At 39.0% G+C, this 22,483-nt stretch overlaps 3 protein-coding genes across 15 annotated transcripts in view; 1 reads left to right on the top strand and 2 right to left on the bottom strand.

The window, feature by feature from the left end:
- SON (SON DNA and RNA binding protein) overlaps window positions 1-2,711 on the top strand; it is a 30,867-nt gene extending 28,156 nt beyond the window's left edge. The window contains exons 10-12 of one of the 2 annotated variants that reach the window (XM_012539500.3): window positions 1,487-1,558; window positions 1,665-1,780; window positions 2,337-2,711. In XM_012539500.3, coding sequence (XP_012394954.2) covers window positions 1,487-1,558; window positions 1,665-1,780; window positions 2,337-2,495 — 347 coding nt within the window. In that variant the 3' untranslated portion in view covers window positions 2,496-2,711. Of the gene's footprint in view, window positions 1-1,486; window positions 1,559-1,664; window positions 1,781-2,283 lie in introns of both variants that reach the window. The other variant, XM_012539501.3, reaches the window with a different exon arrangement.
- A 773-nt stretch (window positions 2,712-3,484) lies between these two features.
- Window positions 3,485-13,843, bottom strand: DONSON (DNA replication fork stabilization factor DONSON). Of its 2 annotated transcripts, XM_004264529.3 has the most exons (10): window positions 13,014-13,843; window positions 12,185-12,265; window positions 10,838-11,041; window positions 9,633-9,811; window positions 8,018-8,196; window positions 7,303-7,384; window positions 7,091-7,195; window positions 6,297-6,495; window positions 5,361-5,573; window positions 3,485-4,600 (listed from the first exon to the last, which is right to left on the bottom strand). In XM_004264529.3, exons 1-10 carry the CDS (start codon window positions 13,317-13,319, stop codon window positions 4,463-4,465), a joined length of 1,686 nt encoding a protein of 561 aa, XP_004264577.1. In that variant the 5' UTR covers window positions 13,320-13,843; the 3' UTR covers window positions 3,485-4,462. The 2 variants fall into 2 exon arrangements, with proteins under 2 accessions (XP_004264577.1, XP_033274118.1); XM_033418227.2 differs by lacking the exons at window positions 7,303-7,384; window positions 8,018-8,196.
- A 134-nt stretch (window positions 13,844-13,977) lies between these two features.
- Window positions 13,978-22,483, bottom strand: part of CRYZL1 (crystallin zeta like 1) — a 34,757-nt gene continuing 26,251 nt past the window's right edge. For 4 of the 11 annotated variants that reach the window (XM_049710485.1, XM_033418231.2, XM_049710484.1 and 1 more), the window contains 6 exons: window positions 21,909-22,020; window positions 19,714-19,812; window positions 18,203-18,324; window positions 17,276-17,381; window positions 15,048-15,093; window positions 14,222-14,530 (listed from right to left, as the gene is read on the bottom strand). In XM_049710485.1, the coding sequence (XP_049566442.1) occupies window positions 14,431-14,530; window positions 15,048-15,093; window positions 17,276-17,381; window positions 18,203-18,324; window positions 19,714-19,812; window positions 21,909-22,020 (585 nt within the window). In that variant the 3' untranslated portion in view covers window positions 14,222-14,430. Of the gene's footprint in view, window positions 14,531-15,047; window positions 15,098-17,275; window positions 17,382-18,202; window positions 18,325-19,713; window positions 19,813-21,908; window positions 22,021-22,483 lie in introns of all 11 variants that reach the window. The other 7 variants (XM_004264530.4, XM_049710486.1, XM_049710483.1 and 4 more) reach the window with 7 other exon arrangements.

The raw sequence follows: 22,483 nt of genomic DNA on the forward strand, positions 1-22,483 counted from the left end.
CGTAAAAGGCGACAACCTTTGTTATGTGCAATATATGATTAAGTTTTTAATTAGATTTCATATTTAGATAGAATTTCCATTTTGTTTTCTCTTGACAGGGAACATGTGCTTGTTTTTGTTTCTAGGATTTATTTTTTCTTTCAAAGATCTTTATCCCACATATTCTCATTTTCCTATTAGAGAGTTCTGTTTAGTCTTCACTTTCTAAACCCCTTTTGCACATCCCTTTTTTCAAGCTCAGTAATTGAGTTCTGTTGGGTTGGGACTGGAGAGTAGACCCACTGCTGACAGCAGTATTACCTCTTCACATTGCATTTCTTCCCTTGGAATAATGTCTATTGTAGAATCACATGGGGCTGCCAGCTAAATGTGATTTCAATAGCTTGTTTAAAGCTGATTTTTAAAAACTGGAAAATTTAAAACTAATTTATTTTCCTTATCTTTGTAATCAGAAAGTTAAGTTGAAGTTAATTCAGTTAAATTACTGTCCTAATGAATTTGGAAACCAACTAGCTCTGACCAAATTATGTATTTTAAAAAATGTTTTGTATCAGAATTTCTACATTGTCATCTACCAAGAATAGTATGTTGCCATTTTATTCCAAATTGGAGAGAATTTATTGTAATAGTGATACTCGGAAATAACACAATCATCCACTAATGCAGCATTAATGCAAACTTTAAATTAGAAAACGACATTGTACTTATTGTCACATTGACATTATACTGCTTATACAAGTTGCATAGATTCTGTGTGTCATAAAAGGTGGTTTATGAGAAGACAACATCTGTGGGTGCATTGCATAATTCCAGGGAATAGTTCCTTTGGAATTGTGCAGTGTGGCCTGGGTTTGGGAAAGCATAGTGGCAGAATTGGCAAAGAACTGGTTGAAAAATTCCCCCTAGGATTTAAATGGAAAGCATTGATTTTAGTTAGGAACGTAGCTAAATAAACCCCTTTTGGAAAGTGAGGCTGAGGCTGTTGGTCTTTTGAGTACATCTCATGTTTGAAGTCAGAAAGGGCTTGTTAGCTGGAAAAAGAAATGGACCCATTTATCCATGAGAGCCTTTCTCACTTTTTTTTGGCCTAAAATCCTCGACTTCTGGGGAGCATACTTAAACTGAGCATCATTTTTCAAGGGATGAGAAACCTTTAGAAATCATTTGCAAAGAGCCACTACTTTTTAAACTTAGGAAGAAACAGGTCTGGAGTTGTTGATAATTATAGCAATTTATGTATTCACATTAACTTTTCTGAAAATTTTAATTTTGTACAATTTCCAGTACTAAGATAAATGAAGACAATGTATAGATTTACGTATTGAAACAACAAAATAGAAGTCAAGATCAAGGGTAGTGGGTGGGTGTTGACTTCTATTTGAGGGCCTGGATTGAGGTTCAGTTTCCTATAGAGGGAGTAGTTGTTTTGCTATATTGTAATTTTAATGCTTTGAAATTTATTCAGTGATCATTGTTTTTTTTTAAGGTCTTGTTGCAGTAGGAGAAAGAGCACAAAAGAGGTCTGGAAACTTCTCTGCCGCAATGAAAGATCTGTCAGGTGAGAGTACAGTTTTGAATTTCTTCTTGTTCCACCTTCCCCTTGAATTCAAGTTTGTTGCCTCAGATGTGGAGATAATTATAACTGGTTATTTTTTTCTCTGCAGGCAAACATCCTGTGTCTGCCTTGATGGAAATCTGTAATAAGAGAAGGTGGCAACCACCTGAATTTCTCTTGGTCCATGATAGTGGCCCTGATCATCGCAAACATTTTCTCTTTAGGGTAAATATGAATTTCTGCATTAATTGTATACATTTGTTAATTTGATAACTTGATGTTAGAGGGTGAGGGATAAGCATTATATGATCACAGGATTAATGTATTGTTTGTGGGTTGGGAGTGTGTATATGTGTATATGCTTTAATGTGACCTGTTAATATCCTATTATTTTTTAAATGTTGGCGGGAAAGATGTGGGCAAAATCTGGTGAACAATTTGTTGACCTTTTCTAGTGGAATGTGGGGAAATAATTGTTTTTATCAGGCTTCCCTCCCGCCGTGCCCCCCCCCCGCCCCCCGCGCTTCAATTTGGACACCTGCTCTTAATTTGCAGTCAAGTCCCTTTTCCCAAATGATTTGCTTCTTTTAGGGTTGAGATTTATTTGACTTACATGGTATGGGTTTTATATTTTTGTAAATTATCTTTCTAGCATTTAGTGAAAAAATTACAAAGCTAATAGATATTAAAGTTTGATGCTGTTCTTATTGTATGTTTTTCTTGAATAGGTATTGAGAAATGGAAGCCCTTACCAGCCCAATTGTATGTTTTTCTTGAATAGGTATTGATAAATGGAAGCGCTTACCAGCCCAGCTTTGCCAGCCCTAATAAGAAGCATGCTAAAGCCACAGCAGCTACTGTGGTTCTTCAAGCAATGGGCCTTGTACCAAAGGACCTCATGGCTAATGCCACTTGCTTCAGGAGTGCCTCACGTAGATAGATTGAGGTTTTATATTAATCATTTCAGATAATTTTACTCTGCATCAAAATGTATTTCCTCTTTAATGTTGTAAATATTTGGCAATTTAAGACATTGTGTAAAAAGCAATCTGTACAAACATCTCCAGGCTTTGATTTTTGTACCATGGAAATTGTATTTAACCATACAAGGTTTTGGTATGTTTATATTGTTTACCTTAGTGATGTATTTGTTTAAGTGGCTAACATCCAAACGATTGTTTGAAGGCATCCGTAATCTTCAGTGTGGAATGTTAAATAACGCTTTTATACTGTATTTTGTACTATGATGTCAACTCCCCTTACTTATGGCTAGGCTGCTGTAACACTTGCCTGTAGTCAGTGAAGGGCTGTGCACCTTGTACTAGTTCACAATGGGTTCTGCTGGACAGATACTGGGCCAGTGTTATTGAGGTAATCAAGCAAGATCTGTTCCACAGGGCTAACGCCACTGTATCCCCTTTAAATTTTGTAGAGGTTATAAAAAAAAGAAAGTGGTATGTTGTGTGATGGTCAGCACTAAGTCCTGCGTTTCTGTCAAAAGCCACTTGGGCCATGAATGAGAAGGGAGTTAAAATGAAGTCTGACTAGAATTTTACTGCAGAGGCCAAGTACATTTAGTATGGCATTGAGTTGTGATATAGTTTTACTTTGATGTGCATTTTGAATTTCAGCTACACCTAGATAGACGTAAAATGATAATTAAAATGCTGTAACCAACTTATCTAATAAAATCGGCACCCAGCCACTATTTTGTTGACTATGAGAAAGTTTAAGTTTATGTTAATTTTTAGGGTCTGATAGAATATTTCATGTGTATTACAGTGGTATTCATATGCTATGTCTCTAAACTTTATTTTCAAAAGCTTAAGGCCCAAATATAAACTTCTCTGGAATAAATGTGGTGGTTTATTTTCTGGATTACAAAGTGAACACATACTTCTTCACTACTGTTACTTCTTCACCCAATGCTTTTGATTTCTAAGCACTTTTATTTAAGAAAATTTGAATTATATATGTATATATACACACACATACACAAATACCTACAAGAACATATTAAATACTACTTTGTCATGACAGCTGAGCATACTTTACAACTCTTAACCCTATTCTATATGGAATACAAAATACCCTCATCTGAGTTAACATGCATTAAAACAAGTAATATGTATGGAGAATAGAGGAATTGTAAACAGGTAGGGAAACAACTAAGGCGGAAGCGTCAACAATCAGCTCAGTAGATACTGTCTACATTTGTTTTCTACCTTTATAACTAGAACTTGCTAATAATCCTAAGGAAATTGTTAAAGATAGTTTTGCCCTCATGCTGTTAGTCACAATGGCATGAGATAATTGATACTAAGCCTCAACTTCCATTTGCAAAGAAATGCTCAGTTTTCTACCCAATTTATAATTAGGTTAATGGATCTAGAATTTTCATTCAAGGTTTTTGAAGTTTTTTTTTTTTTTTTTTTTTTTGCGGTACGCGGGCCCCTCACTGTTGTGGCCTCTCCCGTTGCGGAGCACAGGCTCCGGACGGGCAGGCTCAGCGGCCACGGCCCACGGGTCCAGCCGCTCCGTGGCATGTGGGATCCTCCCGGACCGGGCACAAACCCGTGTCCCCTGCATCGGCAGGCGGACGCTCAACCACTGCGCCACCAAGGAAGCCTGGTTTTTGAAGTTTTTAAAAAGTTTATCTTCATATCTGAATATTTAATCAAAAAAGTAAAAACAAATGTTGATTTTGAAACCTTAATCCTATTTACTGCTTAGTGCATGTAATAAAAGTATTGTAAAAGGTTAATGTTTGTAAACATTTGAGTATTTTTAAAGCTATATTCCTTTAAACTTCCAAAGTGAACTTTAAAGCCAAAGATACAAGTATCTTGAATTTCCTTGCTAGAAGGCTTTTTTCCTCAAAGATTCCTTTTAGGCTTACTTTGGTGTTCAGGATCTCCAATTATAAATGTAGTCACTCATTGCCACATGCCGTAAAGATGATTTCCCCAGTATCGGTGTTTGACTAAGGTGGTCCAGAGTTTTAGGGTGCAATCCACAGTTGGCAAGCTCCTCATGAACAGCCTCCTGTGGAAATATGTATGCAAGTCAGTAAAAAGCACTGTCAGAGTCCTTGAACACTGATGAGTTTTTAAAATTACCATGGGCTCTTTGACAAATAGATGCCTTATTCAGTAAGGGCAAATTCATTGTTATCATTATCAATAGAAGCTCATCCTAAGAATTTCTGCATAATGACAGCATCCAAAAATAATAATTTTGGTTATTTTTATAAGTCTGGCAAACGGATAAAAATAGTTTTAAAGGTCTCATTACCTCTAAGTAAAAAGCTATATGTCCAAAATTAAAGGCAGATATGTTGTAAAGCAGCTACTTCAGTTTTATTAAAGTGTGGATACATATCTAGAAACTGCTGGATCACATGAAACAAGCAGCTCATCCCTCCCCGAATCTAAGAAAAAGTTCTATAGAAAAAAAGGCCTATGCAGCTAAATAAACACCCATAATTATTTATTTACCCCCGCCCCCACAGTAAGCAAGCAGGCACTGTTAGGTTCTGGATCTGAGAGAACAATGAAAACTTGCCTTTTGTTTGGGAAGTTCTTTAGTCAGTGTTGAATACAACAGCCTGAATTCATAAAATTTACCTCACACACAAAAATACTTTATAGTCATTATCCCTTCCCTCTTAGTAATTGTAATTGATAATATTAAGCAGTACAGTTTAATAACTTGAAACACCAGTTTGGCTCATCATAAATGACTGACTTCATCCATTTAGTTTGAGAAAACTGCAACTAAATGTGTTTACCAGCTGTCTACTTACCTTATCCAGTACTTTATCCTTTGGTGGGCAGATATTAAATACAGCAGTTGGCTCATGTGTATACAGTCCTGCAGAAAATGACCCACTCTGTGAAGATCTGAGTAGCATAGTCATTGAATGTAGAGAATGAGGCATGATAGGACCTGTAATCTCCAAACTAAATTGATCTCTGTATCCAGAAGGAGCTTGTGTCTTCACGTTTACACTTCGCGCCTTCAAAAATAATTTAAAGAAAATTATGGTCATCTCTCAAGCTTTTGTCCGTAACTAAAAATGTGATCAATAACTTCTCATTTGGGTATTCCTCTCTTTAACAGTTAAGGAACAAAAGTAGTTCATAAGACATCAAAAGAATGTTACATGAGTAAAAAATGTTCAGTAATTCTGTTTCCAGCATCCTCTCCTCCAAGTTATGAGGCTGTCAATTTAAGTATTAGTTCTAGAGAATGTAACTTTAATATGGTATCCTTTCTGATTAATGCACTTTCAATGCATAATATTAGGAAAATAAAAATTAGATTCTGTTGCTATTACCTTCAGCATATGTAACACACATGAAAATTACATGTGTAATTCTTCAACAATATGGATATATAGTTATTCTTTTCACTTATCCATGATCCAGTTTTTGAGACCACCTATAATTTAACATAACATTCTTGGCTCTATTCTTTCACTGGTTATGAAAGACAAACTTTAAGAAAGCAACTTTTCCTTATGGCAATAATTCAAATATAACTTTTCATATAATTCCTTTGATAATAACTTTATATCAAGGAATTTTTTTACTGGGAGGAAAGAAAAAAAATACGCACCATGTAAAAATGTCAGGAGTTACTAAAATACAGAATTTATCGTATCAAAAAAGGAAAAGTATGTCTTTAAAAGCTAGGTTATGAGGATCAGTGTAGAATTTCTTTTTTTTTTTTTAATTACCTTAAGCATTTGCATTGTGGCGCCTCGGAAAGCTATAGGTGATAAGAGGGTTGGTGGAAGTCCTGCCTGGGGACCTGAGGTAGCGATTAAACTCTTACAGTTGATCAAAAAATTTAGCAATGTAAAGGTATTCGTTCCCTTCACCAACACAACAGACTCGGGTCTGTGATCCATTTGTACTTCATGTATCTCTTTACGCCTGGACATGACAATCAAGGAAACTGCAAATGCAAATCCCATACCAAAAGGAACAGCAGTTATCTTAATCCTGAATCACCTGGAACCCTCTTCCCCCACTCCAAACTGGAAATGCTCTTGCTAATCCTCTTCACTGCAATTATAAGGCATCTGAATGATCAAAATGATTTTTTTGACCATCTGAATTAGCTAGAAATTGATACCTAACAAAAACTGATTTCTCCTCTAGTCAAAAATATGTTCCAGTTCCCTCACAAACTTAACCAAAATAGAATATTTTCACTTAAAAAAGTTTAATAATTGTTCATGGCTTTTTGGTACTTAGGGGTTTTTTAATGTCATGATGGAGTATCAGTTTTAATATCTTAAAGATAGTTTAAGTTTATAGTTAAATAAAACTGTCAGTCAGTATTACATTGCTCAAGGGAATTCCCCGGCGGTCCAGTGGTTAGGAATCTGCGCTTCCACTTCAGGGGGCAACTGGTCGGGGAACTAAGATCCCGCATGCGGTGTGGCACGGCCAAAAAAAAAAAAAATTACATTGCTAACTTAATTCAATGAAAATAAATTCTAGTTAACAGCAACTGAAAGGATACAGCTTGATAGAAAGTACATCTGGTTTTTTAATTTTATCTTGCACACCCATCTCTTCCAGCCAGGAAAAACTTTCTTCTTCATCCTCATCGCTGACTGCTTGCTCCCTAGGAAATTGCTATAGTTAGTCAGGGTTCCCATTTCCTAAAGCTATTTCCTCTACACTGAATCCATAAGTCACCAGATGATGTAAAAGGTTATTTTAATCACATACTCCCCATGTCCCAAGCTTGTTCCAGACGCTTTCCTCTTCTCATGGCCACTTTCTTTTATTAAAGGCAAAGAAAATTCAATACCTACATGAGAAAAGAAAAATGTAACTATGTTTTCTTTAATATAATCTGAAGGAATTAAACAGGCGTGCCCGACTTGTAGAGAGTATATTTGAAAATGAGTTTTTACTCCTGATGTATTAAAGCAGTACTTTTCATGCTTTCTTGACGGCAGCTCACAACACACATATCTCCTTGAAACAAATGGTTCAGGACAATACATAGTCTCACTACATGTGGTACTCTTTCATCAAGTATATACTACTCTATTTCATTTTTTTATAAGGTGCTGAATGAGTCCACTGAATAGATTTCATGACCCACTAATGAGTTGAGCCTCTTTAAAGATCATGTTATCAAAAGGGGGTAGATAATTTGTATTATAAAAGAATTTCTATAGGAGTATATTCAGATTGGGACATTCCAGCTTGATATATGTTTAGAGATCAGAGAAGGGAACACAACTTAAAGCTATGTATAATGGACAGCTTAATTAAACGCTGGAAAAAAAATTAAAAAATGAATAAAATAATTCTTAAAACAATTAGATAAAACTGGTAGAAGATAATTCAACTGCTAAAAGACAGTTCAAATTTTAGCTTTTAAGGAGTGTTTACTATATAGTGTGGTATTCTCACTTTAAACCTATAGTTTTACCTTCGTTTTTCATAGCTTCTCTTATACCTCTAGTTGTAGGAGACATGAGAGCCGTGATTACATCATCTCCTGCTAATCCCGCTGCACGGAAAAGGATAGTAAACTGATAGGTACAAACGTAGAAATAGGGGCAAAGTTTTGTCTTCAGCAGATTATACAGAGAAGTAAAGCTCACACACCTATGAAGAAAAACATTTTTCTTTAGGCATTGTTAAAACTAACTCAACATCTAAAATAGTTTTTGTATAATTTAATTTGATACTCACCTGATTTAAAACACAAATATTACAGATAATGGTCTGAATTTTTGCCATGACATAGAACTTGGCTTTTTAAAGGACTGAAATTGGTCACAGGACTCACTGATGACTTCTAAATACTTTAACGAACAGTGTTTACCATTTAAACACTAGCCATTTTGTCTTTAAACAAAACTTAATTGATAACTGGTTGCTGACTTTTGTTTTTTAAATAAATTTATTTTATTTTATTTATTTTTGGCTGTGTTGGGTCTTTGTTGCTGCGCACGGGCTTTTCTCTGGTTGCAGCAAGCGGGGGGCTACTCTTTGTTGCGGTGCGTGGGCTTCTCATTGCAGTGGCTTCTCTTGTTGCGGAGCACGGGGGCTCTAGGTGTGCGGGCTTCGGTAGCTGCGGCACGCGGGCTTCAGTAGTTGCGGCCCGCCGGCTTAGTTGCTCCGCGGCATGTGGGATCGTCCCGGACCAGGGCTCGAACCCGTGTCCCCTGCATTGGCAGGCGGATTCTTAACCACTTCGCTACCAGGGAAGCCCTGGTTGCTGACTTTTTTAAAGCTTTTTTTTTTTTTGCGGTATGCGGGCCTCTCACTGTTGTGGCCTCTCCCATTGCAGAGCACAGGCTCCGGACGCGCAGGCTCAGCGGCCATGGCTCACGGGCCCAGCCGCTCCGCGGCATGTGGGATCTTCCCAGACCGGGGCACGAACCCGTGTCCCCTGCATCGGCAGGCGGACTCTCAACCACTGCACCCCCAGGGAAGCCCTGGTTGCTGACTTTTAATAAGTACCTTCCACTGATGGGAAGGGAAGCAGCTACTGGCAAAAAGTATAACAACGTTAAAGAATTAGGTCTCTATATATTTATCAAACACTTATATATATATTCCACAGCTACGTAAAGAGTGAACAAGAGCTGGGAATTCCCTCCCCATCTGGTGGTTAGTACTCTGCGCTTCCACTGCAGGGAGCATGGGTTCGATCCCTTTGGTCAGGGAACTAAGATCCCACAAGCCGTGCAGTGTGGCCAAGAAAAAGTTAAAATTAAAAAAAACAGTGAATAAAAGCTAAAAAAAGTAAACAATTAACATTTTTTTTCTTTTTGGCTGCACCACGCAGCATGTGGGATCTTAGTTCCCTGACCAGGATTGAACCTGGGCCACAGCAGTGAAAGCGCCAAGTCCCAACCACTGGACCGCCAGGGAATTACCCAAAAGTAAACAATTTAAATGTTAGTTATTACAGTTTAAATAAAATAATTCAGAAGGACACAGAAATCCATCTACTACTGCTCATCTCCACATCATAAATAAAATAAGGAGAAAATACTGCGAAAAGGGGTTGCACAAATTTTTACTAATCTTACCAGTCACTCATTAAAATGTGTTGCAGGGTTTCATCATTTGACCAAGGGTTTGTCTTTCCAGCCATTTTTCTGTCAGCTCCAATACGAGGGAACAATGGTAGCCAAGACAAGGCAGGGTGGAGCCAATAGATAAGGCTCTGCTGGAAGGCACAACGGAGCTCAGTGGAGAGTTTGGGATCCTAAAATACAAAGATGATATTGGACAGTTCTTGCCCCAGTAGAAATACAGAATTTAATTAAAAAGACACTGAATATACCAAACACTTATTCTCAGGATCTTTACTGCTTCCTGTAAGAAAGTGTTAATAACTGTTACAGGGGCTAAAATGTAGTTTATTATTGTTTGGGAAAACCTTCCTTCCCAGCCATTACAGCCTGTTAAACCACATACCAGAAGGGATGCTTAGACGCAGATGGGAATATTCGCCTGTCTCTACCATCCTTGAGAACAGTGACTATCACTCTTTATCACCAGGGCGGGTGGTGGTGGTGGGGAGTGGCGGCTGTGGCGGTGGTAGGTGGGTGGCTGGATGTGTGTGTGTGCGCGTGCGTGTGTGTAACACTATATTCAACCCCCTCCCCTCATAGCACTGTTTCAAAAGTAGCCAATAAAAACCGATAATCCCAATCACAAATTATATGGATCTATTTATCAAAAAAGATGTACCAAGGCCTCTTTCAGGTAATCTCTTTTAACCTAGTTTGAGTTGATGAGCTGCTTGAAAGTAATGCAATTACATTTCTCTAAAACCTTTCTAGCACTCATTAACTCTTGTAAATTTACAACAGACCATCACCCAGGTGGTAAGAATTAGTGCATTTAAAAAATACAGTATACATTATGTGAGAAAACCAGTAAAATAACCAATCTGTCTTTGCAATCCTACTCCTCAATTGCTTTTCATTTTCTTATGTTTTCTTTCTCAAAAGGCCTTAGAAAAGGATAGTGTAGTTCAAACAATTCCTGCCTGCAGCAGTGACTAATTCTCAGAACAGGTCTATAAATTTAACAGGCAGTTACTAAATCTGATTTAAAAAACAGTATGAAAGCAGCATTTGGGAAACAAAAAATTTCCCAAGTCTCTGTGTCTTTAAATGTCAAAAGAAAAACTTAATGGAAGGAAATATCTCTGGTATTTTGCAGAGAAGTACATTTTACACTTAATTTGTTACTTTTAAGCATAGCTATTTTCTTACAGAATTACCTGTATACTTTGAGGCAAAGTAACTTCTGTTGCCCTACAATGCTGGATGACACCTTGAGCCTCTTCCTGTGCTTTCAAATGATCTGCCCAGGTAAAGGGTTGAGAAGAGGCGAAAAGGAGTCGAGTTTTAATACTCCAGTCCACAGGTAACTCAGTACTTTCTGAGGACGGAATATCAGATTCGGAGAATGATACATGAGGAGTCTTTCAGAAAACAAAGAACACAAAAATTAGTAGAGTACCATGGAAAAAACCCCTTCAATCTATAGAATTCATCAACTAACATACTCATGACCACTGAAATTTCAAAATGTTATGAACGGTACAATAAATAACACTGAACATATACTACACACTGTGAAAGAGTCTGGAAAGAGCCACACTAAACCATTAACAGTGATGTTATCTCTGGAAAGTGGGAATTTCTTGTTGAGGCTGGTGGAAGGGCAGGTTTCACTTTTTAGTTTATTATAGTTCTATATAGTTTAGTTACAAGAGACGTACTATTGTCACGATCATGATTTAAAAACATCTACTATTGATACTGCTATCAAAGCAGAAATCTTCCAAGTATTTTTTAAAAAGCACTTTTTAAGCCTCTAAAACTCTGGAACCAGGTCTAAGTTGCTCTTGCAGGTAACTTAGGTTGGGTTCTTAGAGGCCATATTTAAGAAGCATTTGCCGACCTCAAAAATTCCTCCCCAACTGTTTTGCTGTCAAGTCAGTATTCTCCACGTTACAATAATTCTTCTAGATGACATTATTAAAAAATAACGGGGAAGAGGGAACTATTTCCTAGAGACCCAAAGGCCATTTATTTGCAAGGAAGGGAGACTGGGTCTTGGGAACTCTTCTAGCCTGCTCCCATTAGGACAATCTATGCATTTGTTAAACTATCACGAAAGAAGCAGCTGAGGAATGGAATCAAGAAGCGTTTCTGTGTGTATGGTGGTGGTAGGGAGGTTCAGTGATATACCACAACCTGTGGAACTAATTTGGGGATTTGGTTTGAAGATGCAGTGAAGGATTAAGTTCAAAAAGCAGCTGAGCCTGGAGGCACTGGCTCTGAGTGATGAGCTGGAGTTGTCACTACCTACAGAAGAGCGTGAAAACTGTTGGGGGCAGAAAGAAAACCCACATCTACGCCTGCTTTGGCACTGGTGCCATTATAAACATTACCACAACATAAAAGTCCTTTACCAAGGCTGATGCCTGCCATCTTTTCAACCCTGGTAGAGATGATCACTTGGGGCTCTCTGTGAAACTATTTTCCAAGTAAAACACTTCTGAGAAGTATACACTTATGTTATAAGAATATACACTCTAATGACATTTAAAAAGTATTACCTGGGGTAATTCAGTAACGGCTGTTCTTTCAGGAATCTTCTCTTCCCAGAGCAAATCATTTTCTTGATTAGAATCTAAAAACTGAGGTTAAAAAATGGTCCTTTTAAATTATAAATGATGCTGGAGTTCGCTTTAAACATGTAGACCTTCACCTGGCATACAAGTTTCTCAGCAAGTGCAGGAATTCACGTGAGCGCAAATCAGTATAACAGAGGATTTCACTTGTTTTGTGCCTGAATTTTACTATCAAAATGGACCAAGAAAAGGGCAGGTGATTTGCGCAACTAAGAACTCAGTAATCAATAATCTCAGTTCAAAAGATCCAAAAGGTTGTGGGGTAAGACAAATACTAGTAAATTCTGACCCCATCAATACTCAACATTCCCCCAACCCCAGAACAATTTTGAGCGTGTGAGAAGGCAGGCACTGAATCACGCAGGAAAGAGGGTCCTGTAACCTTCCCATCAAACGGTGGCCTTCCAGGAGTAGTGCCAGGATTACTCGAAGCTCTCTTCCCACTGATCTCCAACCCCCCACCAGACGGCTGCAGCCCAAATTCCCCCGCCGCGCGCCGGGCGGGGCGGCGGGGTCCACTCCTCAGGATGGGAAGGCCCCGCAAGTCCCGCGGCAGCTTGTGAAGCGCACTTCACGCCGCCCCGACCTCGCAGGGCAGCCACCCCCAGGGCTCGGGGCCCCCTGAGGCCGCGGGCGGCTTCGGCTTCGCGCCCATTTCGCTCCTGGAACGCAAGAACCCGCCATCTCTACTTCACAGCCGAATCGACCCACGAACTACGAGAGCCCCTCGGCTCCCAGGCACGAAGACACTCACCGGGCCCGGCGCCTCCTGCTGGCCGCGGGACGGCACGCTGGGAGGCTCGGCGGCGGCCCGCGGCCGGTTGTCCAGGCGGGCGAAGGGGTTCCTTCGGGACACGGCCGGGCCGCCGCCGCCTCTGCCCGCTGCCGGGAAAGGGCGGAGGGGCAGCCCGGCCGTCAGGGCGGCGCGGCGGGTCGCCGGCTCGGGCCGCTCCTCGGTCGGAGAGGCGGCCCCAAGGCTCCGGCCCCTTTTCCGTCGGAGCCGCAATGTCTCTGGCGGCCTTTTGAAACTGGGCGAGTAGCCGGGCACCAACAGTGCCATCTCGCGCCTCGGAGGCCGAGGACCCGACCCGCAGCAACCCCTGGCGCTTCCCGCGCGCCGCGGCCCCGCCCCGACGTAGCCCCGCCCTCGCGGCGTCTCCCGGCGCGTGTGCCGTACGGCGCTCGCGAGGCCCCGCCCCCGGCTGTGTTCCTCTGAGGCCGAGGGCACGAGAGGGCCCTGGGCCTCGCCGGACGCCGCGTTGGCGGTCTGGTTGGGTCCTCGGCTGTAGTCGGGTCGCCGGGTGCTAGGTGGCTGGGAAGCACGCGGTCCTGCGCACCGGAATAGATGAGCGCTGTTCAAATCCGCAGCAGGGTGTGATGAGCCCCAGGCACGGCGCCAGGATGAAAACGAAACGTCACACTTGAGCTGCCCCTTCGATAAGCTTCCAGAGCGCAGCGGCGACGTCCAGAGCTGGAGGGAGGCCTGGGCCTCCTTCCCCTTCCCCCGAAACAGAGAGCCCCAACAGGAAATCAGCCCGCCGGCTACGCAAGCGCAGTCTCCCGCCCCGCTTCCCAAGCATCAGCACTGCAGCCTTCCACGCAAACACTGCAGTGGTCACGGACGAGTTACCGTGATGCTCCCGTTCGATCCTGAGGAAACCCTGGAGTGAATGAATATTTGAAAAAAAAATTTAGCTTTCAATGGGCTAGATCCTTTGAGACTTGAAAATATATTCAAAGTATTAAATTACGACAGCAAAGGATGTTAAAGAAGGAAGGGGTTGAGAATGGAGTTGATAAAAGTAATGTTATTTTGACATAGCAAGACTCCAACAGCTTTATCAGAGTAGCGTGGCTTCTGCTGAAAGCAGTCTTCTTCATGTAAAGAATTTTATAAGAGGCAAATATATAGGAACAATAATTTAAAAGGCTTTCAGAATATTCCCTTTAGATGTTAAATTTTAGAATTGTCTTGACCCGTCTGTACGTTGTTTCCAAATACTTTTCAAATACTTCAGATAACTCTGAGCATCGTGTCTCAGCAGGAAAACGTGCTTAAAAACATAAAAATTTGCTTTTATCTTCCTTGACTTTTCTGAGCAATTTGCAAGGAAACTCTGGCTTCAATACTGGAATAGGTTCATCCAACTGAGGTCTGAGAAAGAACAAAATTAAAATTGAACAACTTGCTTCTTTCTTCCTTGATTTTTCTGAACAACTTCCATGGTAACTTTTGCCTCGTATAGTGGAATGGGTTCATCCAACTGAGGTCTGAGGAAGAATGAAATTATTAGAAATGTCTAGTTAAAGATGAACAGAGCACACAGCATAGTAGTTTAAAGTTGCTATAGTTCAACTCTATTACTTTAAATCAAATTTGTCCATTTCCACTGTTAAAAGCAGTTAAATTTTGAAGGGGGGAAAATACCTATTTTATGCATTCTCTCTTTTTTGATAAACAGATCCAGCTGAAAAAAAAATTGTACTTTCTTGTCAACCTGTAAGTTATTTCAAGTTGCTTTGGGAGGGGTGATGAGGATAAGCAAAGGGTGAGGTACAGTATGGAATGGAGTAAGGAAAACTAACGAACCACGTCTATCTTAGGGAATGCATACTGGTGTATATACACTTCGAGAAATACTAAAGAGCAGCTATTTATCTAAGCAAAATAATAAAATATGGAGGCAAGAGGTGTACTGAGAAAGCGGAAACAAAAATGGGAATGCCCATTTTATCTCCTGGAGAATAGAAAAATAAACAAGAACAATAATTTGGTCATTTAGCATACCTAAAAACACCAGTTGATAACTTCTCCATCACATCTTTTAAGATACGTAGCTGGAAAGACTGTTAAGGTGGCAACGTGAAGGAGAGAGGAGTAAATAAAACCATTTGATAAGCAGAAGGTACTAGGCAGGTCACCTATTTTTTTTTTTTAATAGAAATTCTGTAAGCTGTCATGTTTACCTCTAAAACAGGAAAATGGGGGAACTGATTTGAGAGAGACGGTGACATAATAGAGCCTAAACTTCTAAGGACAAGAGATGAAAGAAGCCTAATGCCTGTCATAAGTAATGACTAGTGTTATCCCAAATGGATGGTAACAGAATGGGGTCAGGGTTTCATTTTAGCGCCACTCATGTTATTTTTAGTTAAAAAACAATTTTAGCACTTATCTCTCTTACTTTGGGTGCACATTTATTTATTAAACCAGCTAATAAATACATATGCAGGAAAGTTAATAATCTGTGTGTGTAATATATGCCACTAAGAGAATTAAAAAGGGTAAAATTTAAAACTCTAGTCATTTACTTGAAATTATAATATTAGAACTGAGAGTCTATATAACTGCTAGTACAGGAGAATTATTTATGGCATATAATCACACAACTGGAAGGAGATTGCTATGTTAAATCACAAGCAGCAACTGGCTCATGTGTGATGCAACTGAGGGGGTGTGCACAAGTGAGGACTGAAGTCTGATTCAGGAAGTTTAACATTTCATATGAACATGGCACGTTTCAGTATGGTCCATGGATTTGTCAAATAGGTTAAAATCTCATGGTGGGGAGAAAGGGGAGCAGGTGAGAGATTTAAGTTATTAAGTAACGCAGGCTTAGCAGCCAGGCTACCTTCTGACATGAAAGATTCAAAACATACTAACTTATGTTACTTTTAATACATGGTCTCTGTCATTAACATCCCATGGTATTCCTGATAATTACAATGTTACTGAATGTGTCATTATTTAAAGTTGAAATTTAAAGAATTCTTTTAGAAAGTTGAAAATTAAGTTTATTTTCCAAATTTAATATGAAAATATTTAATCAGAAATACATTAAACACACACATTCACTACATTAAGGGGACGTTCTGGTTTTGAAATGTGTACTCTTTAAAACTCAACATATGCAGTATACTAATTAAATATTATTCAACTATTTGAAAGCTCTGTATTAAGTCTGCCATTGCTCTTAGAGGAGGCTGGCCTTTGTACACGTCACGCATTTGTAACAATGCACATTTAATAAAAATAAAGAATGATATTCAGTGAGACAAACATACGGTTGTGCAAGTCTCTTTCTTCACGCACAATTATATTCTATTAAGTAATGAGAACTTATTTTTTATCCACTATATTAAAGTTTTTACCAAGTACAGCTGCCTTTAAAACAGGCGTCTTAGAAATAAAACGTTTATTCTTAAGTTGACCCTGCTCTAAAGAGGTTTGGACCTTTCTTTTGGAACTGCTCTCATATTCTCAAGAAAACTCTTCATTACTTTTACCAAAATGGAATGATCGATTTCATTCACTAGATTTGTTACTGAATCACTTCCATTTAAAAAAATCAAACCCATCTTCATTTGATGAAGATTTCCTAGTATTGATATTCTTAAAAACACCCCACATGGGACTTCCTTGGTGGTCCAGTGGTTAAGACTCTGCCCTTCCAATGCAGGGGAGGCGGGTTCAATTCCTGCTCGGGGAACCAAGATCCCACAAGCCGCGCAGGCAAAAAAAACTCGCCAAAAAACAAAAAAAACCCCCACAAACTCTTAATTTTGATAACTATTCTGAAATGTTTAACACAATGGCACTACCATAGGAGTAAAGACGCAGCCTGTCAAAGTGATCTGTAATTTCCATAATGCCGGGTTAAAAACGAAGCAAACTCTTCCATGTATTCTATAGTTTCTCATTCAGAAACGAGCGAGACTGCCTGGGTGTGATTCCTGTCCTGCCACTTGCTAGCTACATCCTTAGGCATGTACTAACCTTTCTGTCCTTCAGTTTCTTTACCTGTGACACAGGGATAATGTAGTACTTAACTTTCACAGGGCTGTTTTAATATTTAAATAAATTAATACCTATAAAGCACTGGGAACACTGTTTGGCATGTTCAATGAAAGTTAGTTGCTATTATTATTAATTATTATTATTATTAAAGAACTTAATGATGAGAATACAAGGTAAATTTCAAGCCAGAAACTCAAGTCAGTAGAAAAAAAGGATATAAAGATATTTTCCCTGTTGTACATTTGACAAATTCCAAACTTCATCATTAAGGAAAGCCACCGTCGCTCCCTTGAGGTAAAGGCAGTGGCTATCTGGAGGATCCAGCTTGGATAGAATGCACAAAGAATGATCAGTTACTGTGAGTTTAATAGCAGAAGAATGATTGGCATCTTCAGCCAGAAAAGCTTTTACACAAATTAAATAATACCCAAATCACAAATAATCAGCACACAAACTTTAATAATAATATGTATACTATAATGTTTTCTTTTCTAATGCATTGTCCAAAATGATGAAACAGCAAGGTCAAATGCAAGGCCAATCTAGAGGTGATGAAGCAGTAGTAGGTATATGTGTGCGGGGGTGTGTGAGAGAGAGATATTTCTCGTTGCTACTCACCAGTCATCTTCATGAGGAAGTTGGAAAATTGGTGAAGATTGGTACATGAGAATTATGGTATTTGCATATCAACCATGATAAAAATACTTGAATTGAATTTTGTTGAGAAATGTAACTTTGGAAGACAATGTGTATACACACACATACACACACACACACATATATAGTAAATTATAATTTGAATTAGGAAATTGTCATAATTTTATATAGAAATATTTTAAGTATATGTCAACAAGAATGTTTGTTACTAAGGAAAAAAATCTTATTTGAAACACTATTAAAAAATTCATGTCACTACTTCCAAACCACTAAATAAAAGTTAAATGAACTCCTTTGCTAAGCACTATATTTCAACATTTGGCCAACAGCTAGAAGTTAAAACAAATAAAGCTACATTTCTTTAAAAATAGGATATAATTCAGAATTTATACAAATTTAGCCACATCTTGCTAAAAGACTTAAGCATTATTCTTTGTTAATTGCATCCTTTTGGTGTATCAGTAATGCTTTATTGTTTCTGATAATACCTGCAGGTTTTCTTCTGTCGTTACCCAGTGGCCTCCAACACCAAGAAGGGTGATGATATCATGTTTATGTGGTAGTAGTTGTAATTTTACAGCTGGTTCATCATCTTTACTGTATAATCTCACTTACAAAGGATTTGTTTAAAGAGAGAGAGGGAGAGAGAGAGAAAATGTATTTTATAGTAATCTGATAAAAATTTATTCTTCAAACTAGTTCTCTTTACTTTTTAATGTAGTAACAAGGAAGCATTTTGTATTCAGACACTTAAAATATATTTTTTGCATTAAAACTGGTCATACACTTTAGATTTAATTATAAGTGATATAACTAAAGATAAAAAGTCTATTTTAATTTGAAAATCAGGCAAGATAACATAGCACATAACTAAGTCTGATAGTTTCAATCATAACATTGATAGCTTAACACTTTGGGAAAAGTTGACTTCTGAGTAAGGAACTCAGATTCAAGACAGTCATACTGGGACTTCCCTGGTGGCACAGTGGTTAAGAATCCACCTGACAATTCAGGGGACACAGGTTTGAGCCCTGGTCCGGGAAGATCCAACATTCCGCGGAGCAACAAAGTCTGTGCGCCACAACTACTGAGCCTGCGCTCTAGAGCCTGCGTGCCACAACTACTGAAGCCCGCGCGCTTAGAGACCGTGCTCCATGACAAGAGAAGCCACCACAATGAGAAGCCCGCGCACTGCAATCAAGAGTAGCCCCGGCTTGCTGTAACTAGAAAAAGCCGCGTGCAGCAACAAAGACCCAATGTAGCCAAACAAACAAAAAAAAGACAGTCGTATTTTGACATAATTATTGAAATGTCCATTTGAAAAGTTAATGAAGTATACATTCACTTCCACTGAAAGATTTTTCTGAGTTAATTTCGAATCTTGAAAATACTGGCTAAAAAGGAATACATATGGTCATAGCTGTATTCATTACGATTCTTAGGATAGAAGATAAATTCTAACGAAGTATAAACAGAATCCCTTTGCAGGCTTGTGAAACCTGTTCTTTAGGTGTGATGGCACTACCTAAGAGTGTAAAGATTAGGTGTTAAGTAGATATTGGTTAAACTACAGAAGTTCAAGCAAGGTGAAAATGCAACAAAATTCTGTGCACTTTCCAAACAAGGACTGCAGAAGTCTACCATCCAATAGAGGGCAGCCATACATAGCAGAACTGACTAATTAAGCAACTGGCTGAGACCTGAACTAATCTAGGAACCACTGAGGAGATCATGTCTGCAGATTTCTTGTAGAGATACTTAAAGTCCAATCCCTACACTTTAAAAGGCAAGTATGTTCTCTCTTCCAGACAGTGCTTACAATGGGAATAAAATGAAGAAGGGCCAATTTAAATAGAAAAGTTCAAAAATAAAAAAAACGCTACACATCAATTTAATAATATATAAATAAATACTTCCTGGTTATATATTTTTTTTCCCCAGGAATTCACCCATCACAATAAAAAAACTACAGAGACTACTGATGTAGTAAAGTACCCACCTCCAGCATCTAGGACAATATCTACTCCAAGGCCACCTGTTTCTTCTAAACAGCTTTCAGCAACCTGGGCTTTCCCATTGGACACATCGATCACTCGGGCTGTAAAGGACAGGAAGTCAGGCAATCTGTGTGTGATCAACACAACTCAGAGAAGAAGAGAAAGAAAAGCAAATAAGTATTTCTTCTCTGAAATGAATTAAATGGTTGAAGCAATTACTGAATCAAATTATACTTTTTCTCATCTAACCAGTATTGCTAAGGATCAATTTAAATGAAGGAACTGGTATATTCAATAAAATAAAAATATGAGCATTTTGTGGATAATGTGTCCCAACGTTGGTTTGTTGACACAGAGGATTGTTCTTTACAGCTAAAGGATATTTTTCCAGAACTGAGAATCTCTAAACCACAGAGGTACATATATATGAAGATGTGGACTGAAAGATTAAGCAATTTCTTAAGTATGTTCAGATTTAATAGAGTTTAGAGCTAAAAAGTACAAAGATATATTTATGTGATTTGGTACTTCTCTGTTAGAGGCCGTTTTAACCTTTCTCAGTCATAGAGATCCCAGCCCACACCCGCATCTCCCGACTTTGCCCTCCAAAACAAAAAAAAACCCCGAAGGTGAAAAAAAAACCAGGATTATTTGAAGCAGGGTTAGTAAAAATTAAACTAATTTTAACTGGTTGCTTTAATGTGTTAATACAACAAGCCAGTGAGAGAACTAAGAAAAAAAATCTCAATTTGAATTGGCAAACGAAGACACATGTTTATATTTCATTTTTGTATCTTTTAACACCTTCTCAGTAAAGAGAATTCCTCTCAGAGATTCTCAGATTGGAGGTGTTGTCCAGTGGTGACTGAAGTCTCGGGGGATGGAGGTGAGGGTGGGGGGACTCGAGGGAAAGGGGCCTGAAGCACCTCAGAAAGGCAGGGTTAACCAAGAGGAAACCGCTCCCTTCAACAATACTATTCATGCTACCCACCCCCTTCCATTTTCAATCTCTCTTCTACCTTTTTTTTCTTATTTTCCTCCTTTCTCCAGCCCCTGTTTTAACCTTCCTTCCATTTCTTGGTTATCTCTGCCAGAAGCATAACATAACTATGGAAATAACACAGGCTTTACTATTAGGCAGGCTTGGGTTCAAATTCCATTCCAGGCCTAGTGGTACATCTAGTGGTACATCCTTGGACAAGCTAAATTCTGAGATGCTGTTTCCCAGTTAGTTGACACTGGGTTGTTGAGGATTTAAGGAATTATCATCCATATTAACACTCAATGAACCTTACTTTCCTTCCTGCCTGCCCCTCACTTACACTCTGTTCATCTTCTTTTCTCTTCATCTGTTAAACTCCAACATTAATTCAGTTAACTCCAGTCTGTAAAATTCCATTCCTATCTTTCTTCTCTTCTTTTTCAATCTCTATTTTCTTTCTCCTTTCCATATTCATCACTATTCGTATACGTTCAATCTTTTCAAGAGTTCCCCAGCCTCTACCATGTCCTATTTATCCTAAACTATATCTGACCTGGGTTTCTGTGTAAGTGGCTCATCTCCCTTCCTAGTGTATCACAGGAAACAGACAAATTTAGAGGCATATCACTGGGTAAAAGAGTTTGAGAAACATGAAAAGTGATGCAAAAATATATTGATTTATTGACTAAAACCAAAGAGGCATCAGGTGTTTCTCAATCGTGTCAAAGTTCACCTAATTCAAACTTGGGTGAGTTGGTAACAATGAGGCAAAGAAGAAAAAACACTGAAAAATGTAGGTTTAAGAAACAAATCATTAAAGTTTAAACTATAACTTATGTAAACTTGGACTTAGCACAGATACTAAGTGCATTTTTTAAATGACATGCATTTGGCATTTTGCAGTTTGTTTGTTGTTTTTTTTTTTTTTTTTTTTTTGCGGTATGCAGGCCTCTCACTGTTGTGGCCTCTCCCGTTGCGGAGCATGGGCTCCGGACGCGCAGGCTCACCGGCCATGGCTCACGGGCCTAGCTGCTCCGCGGCATGTGGGATCTTCCCGGACCGGGGCACGAACCTGTGTCCCCTGCATCGGCAGGCGGACTCACAACCACTGCGCCACCAGGAAAGCCCTGCAGTTTGTTTTACAAGTGCAGTTTTTAAGGTGATATCTCTTCAAAATTTTATGTTTTAAAGTCTGTGTTGAGTACTATTACCCACCTATAGAAGGCCTACATCTTTCAAGACACTGCTTGTCTTCAAGGCTGCACGCTGTTGAAATCACTTTGGCTCCTCTATGGTGTGCTAACTGAATAGCTATTGTTCCAAGTGCCTGTGTGGAAACAAATACACGATGGTGTTATAGATATAGGGCAGAGGCCGTATCTAATTCATTTTATAGGTCGTTTAATAAACTGTAATAGTTTAGTGCTACCTCAGTATATTTTAAAATGTTGTCTGATAGAAAAAGAAAAAAATACGGATAAGTTTAGAAGTGGAAACATTTGACACACTCTTCCTCAAGAGGGGTGGTGGAAAAGCTATGTGTGCCACAGGCTCTCAGCCAGTCTGACTGCAAGCAGCACACAATTTCAAGGACAGAGGCCGAATTCAGAACACGGCCTTGGAATGAGATAAATGGGCCATTAAGGGCCTTGCCAGCATAATATACTAAGCTAATTATATAATATCAATACATATGCAAGTCCAGCAACCTCAACTTCAAAAGTTCCATCCTTTTGCTGACCTGTGGAGTAAGTTCAGGGAAACACTACTATCCTGATGTAGGACATAAG

Source organism: Orcinus orca, chromosome 5 (assembly GCF_937001465.1).
Source record: "Orcinus orca chromosome 5, mOrcOrc1.1, whole genome shotgun sequence".
Taxonomy (NCBI): domain Eukaryota; kingdom Metazoa; phylum Chordata; class Mammalia; order Artiodactyla; family Delphinidae; genus Orcinus; species Orcinus orca.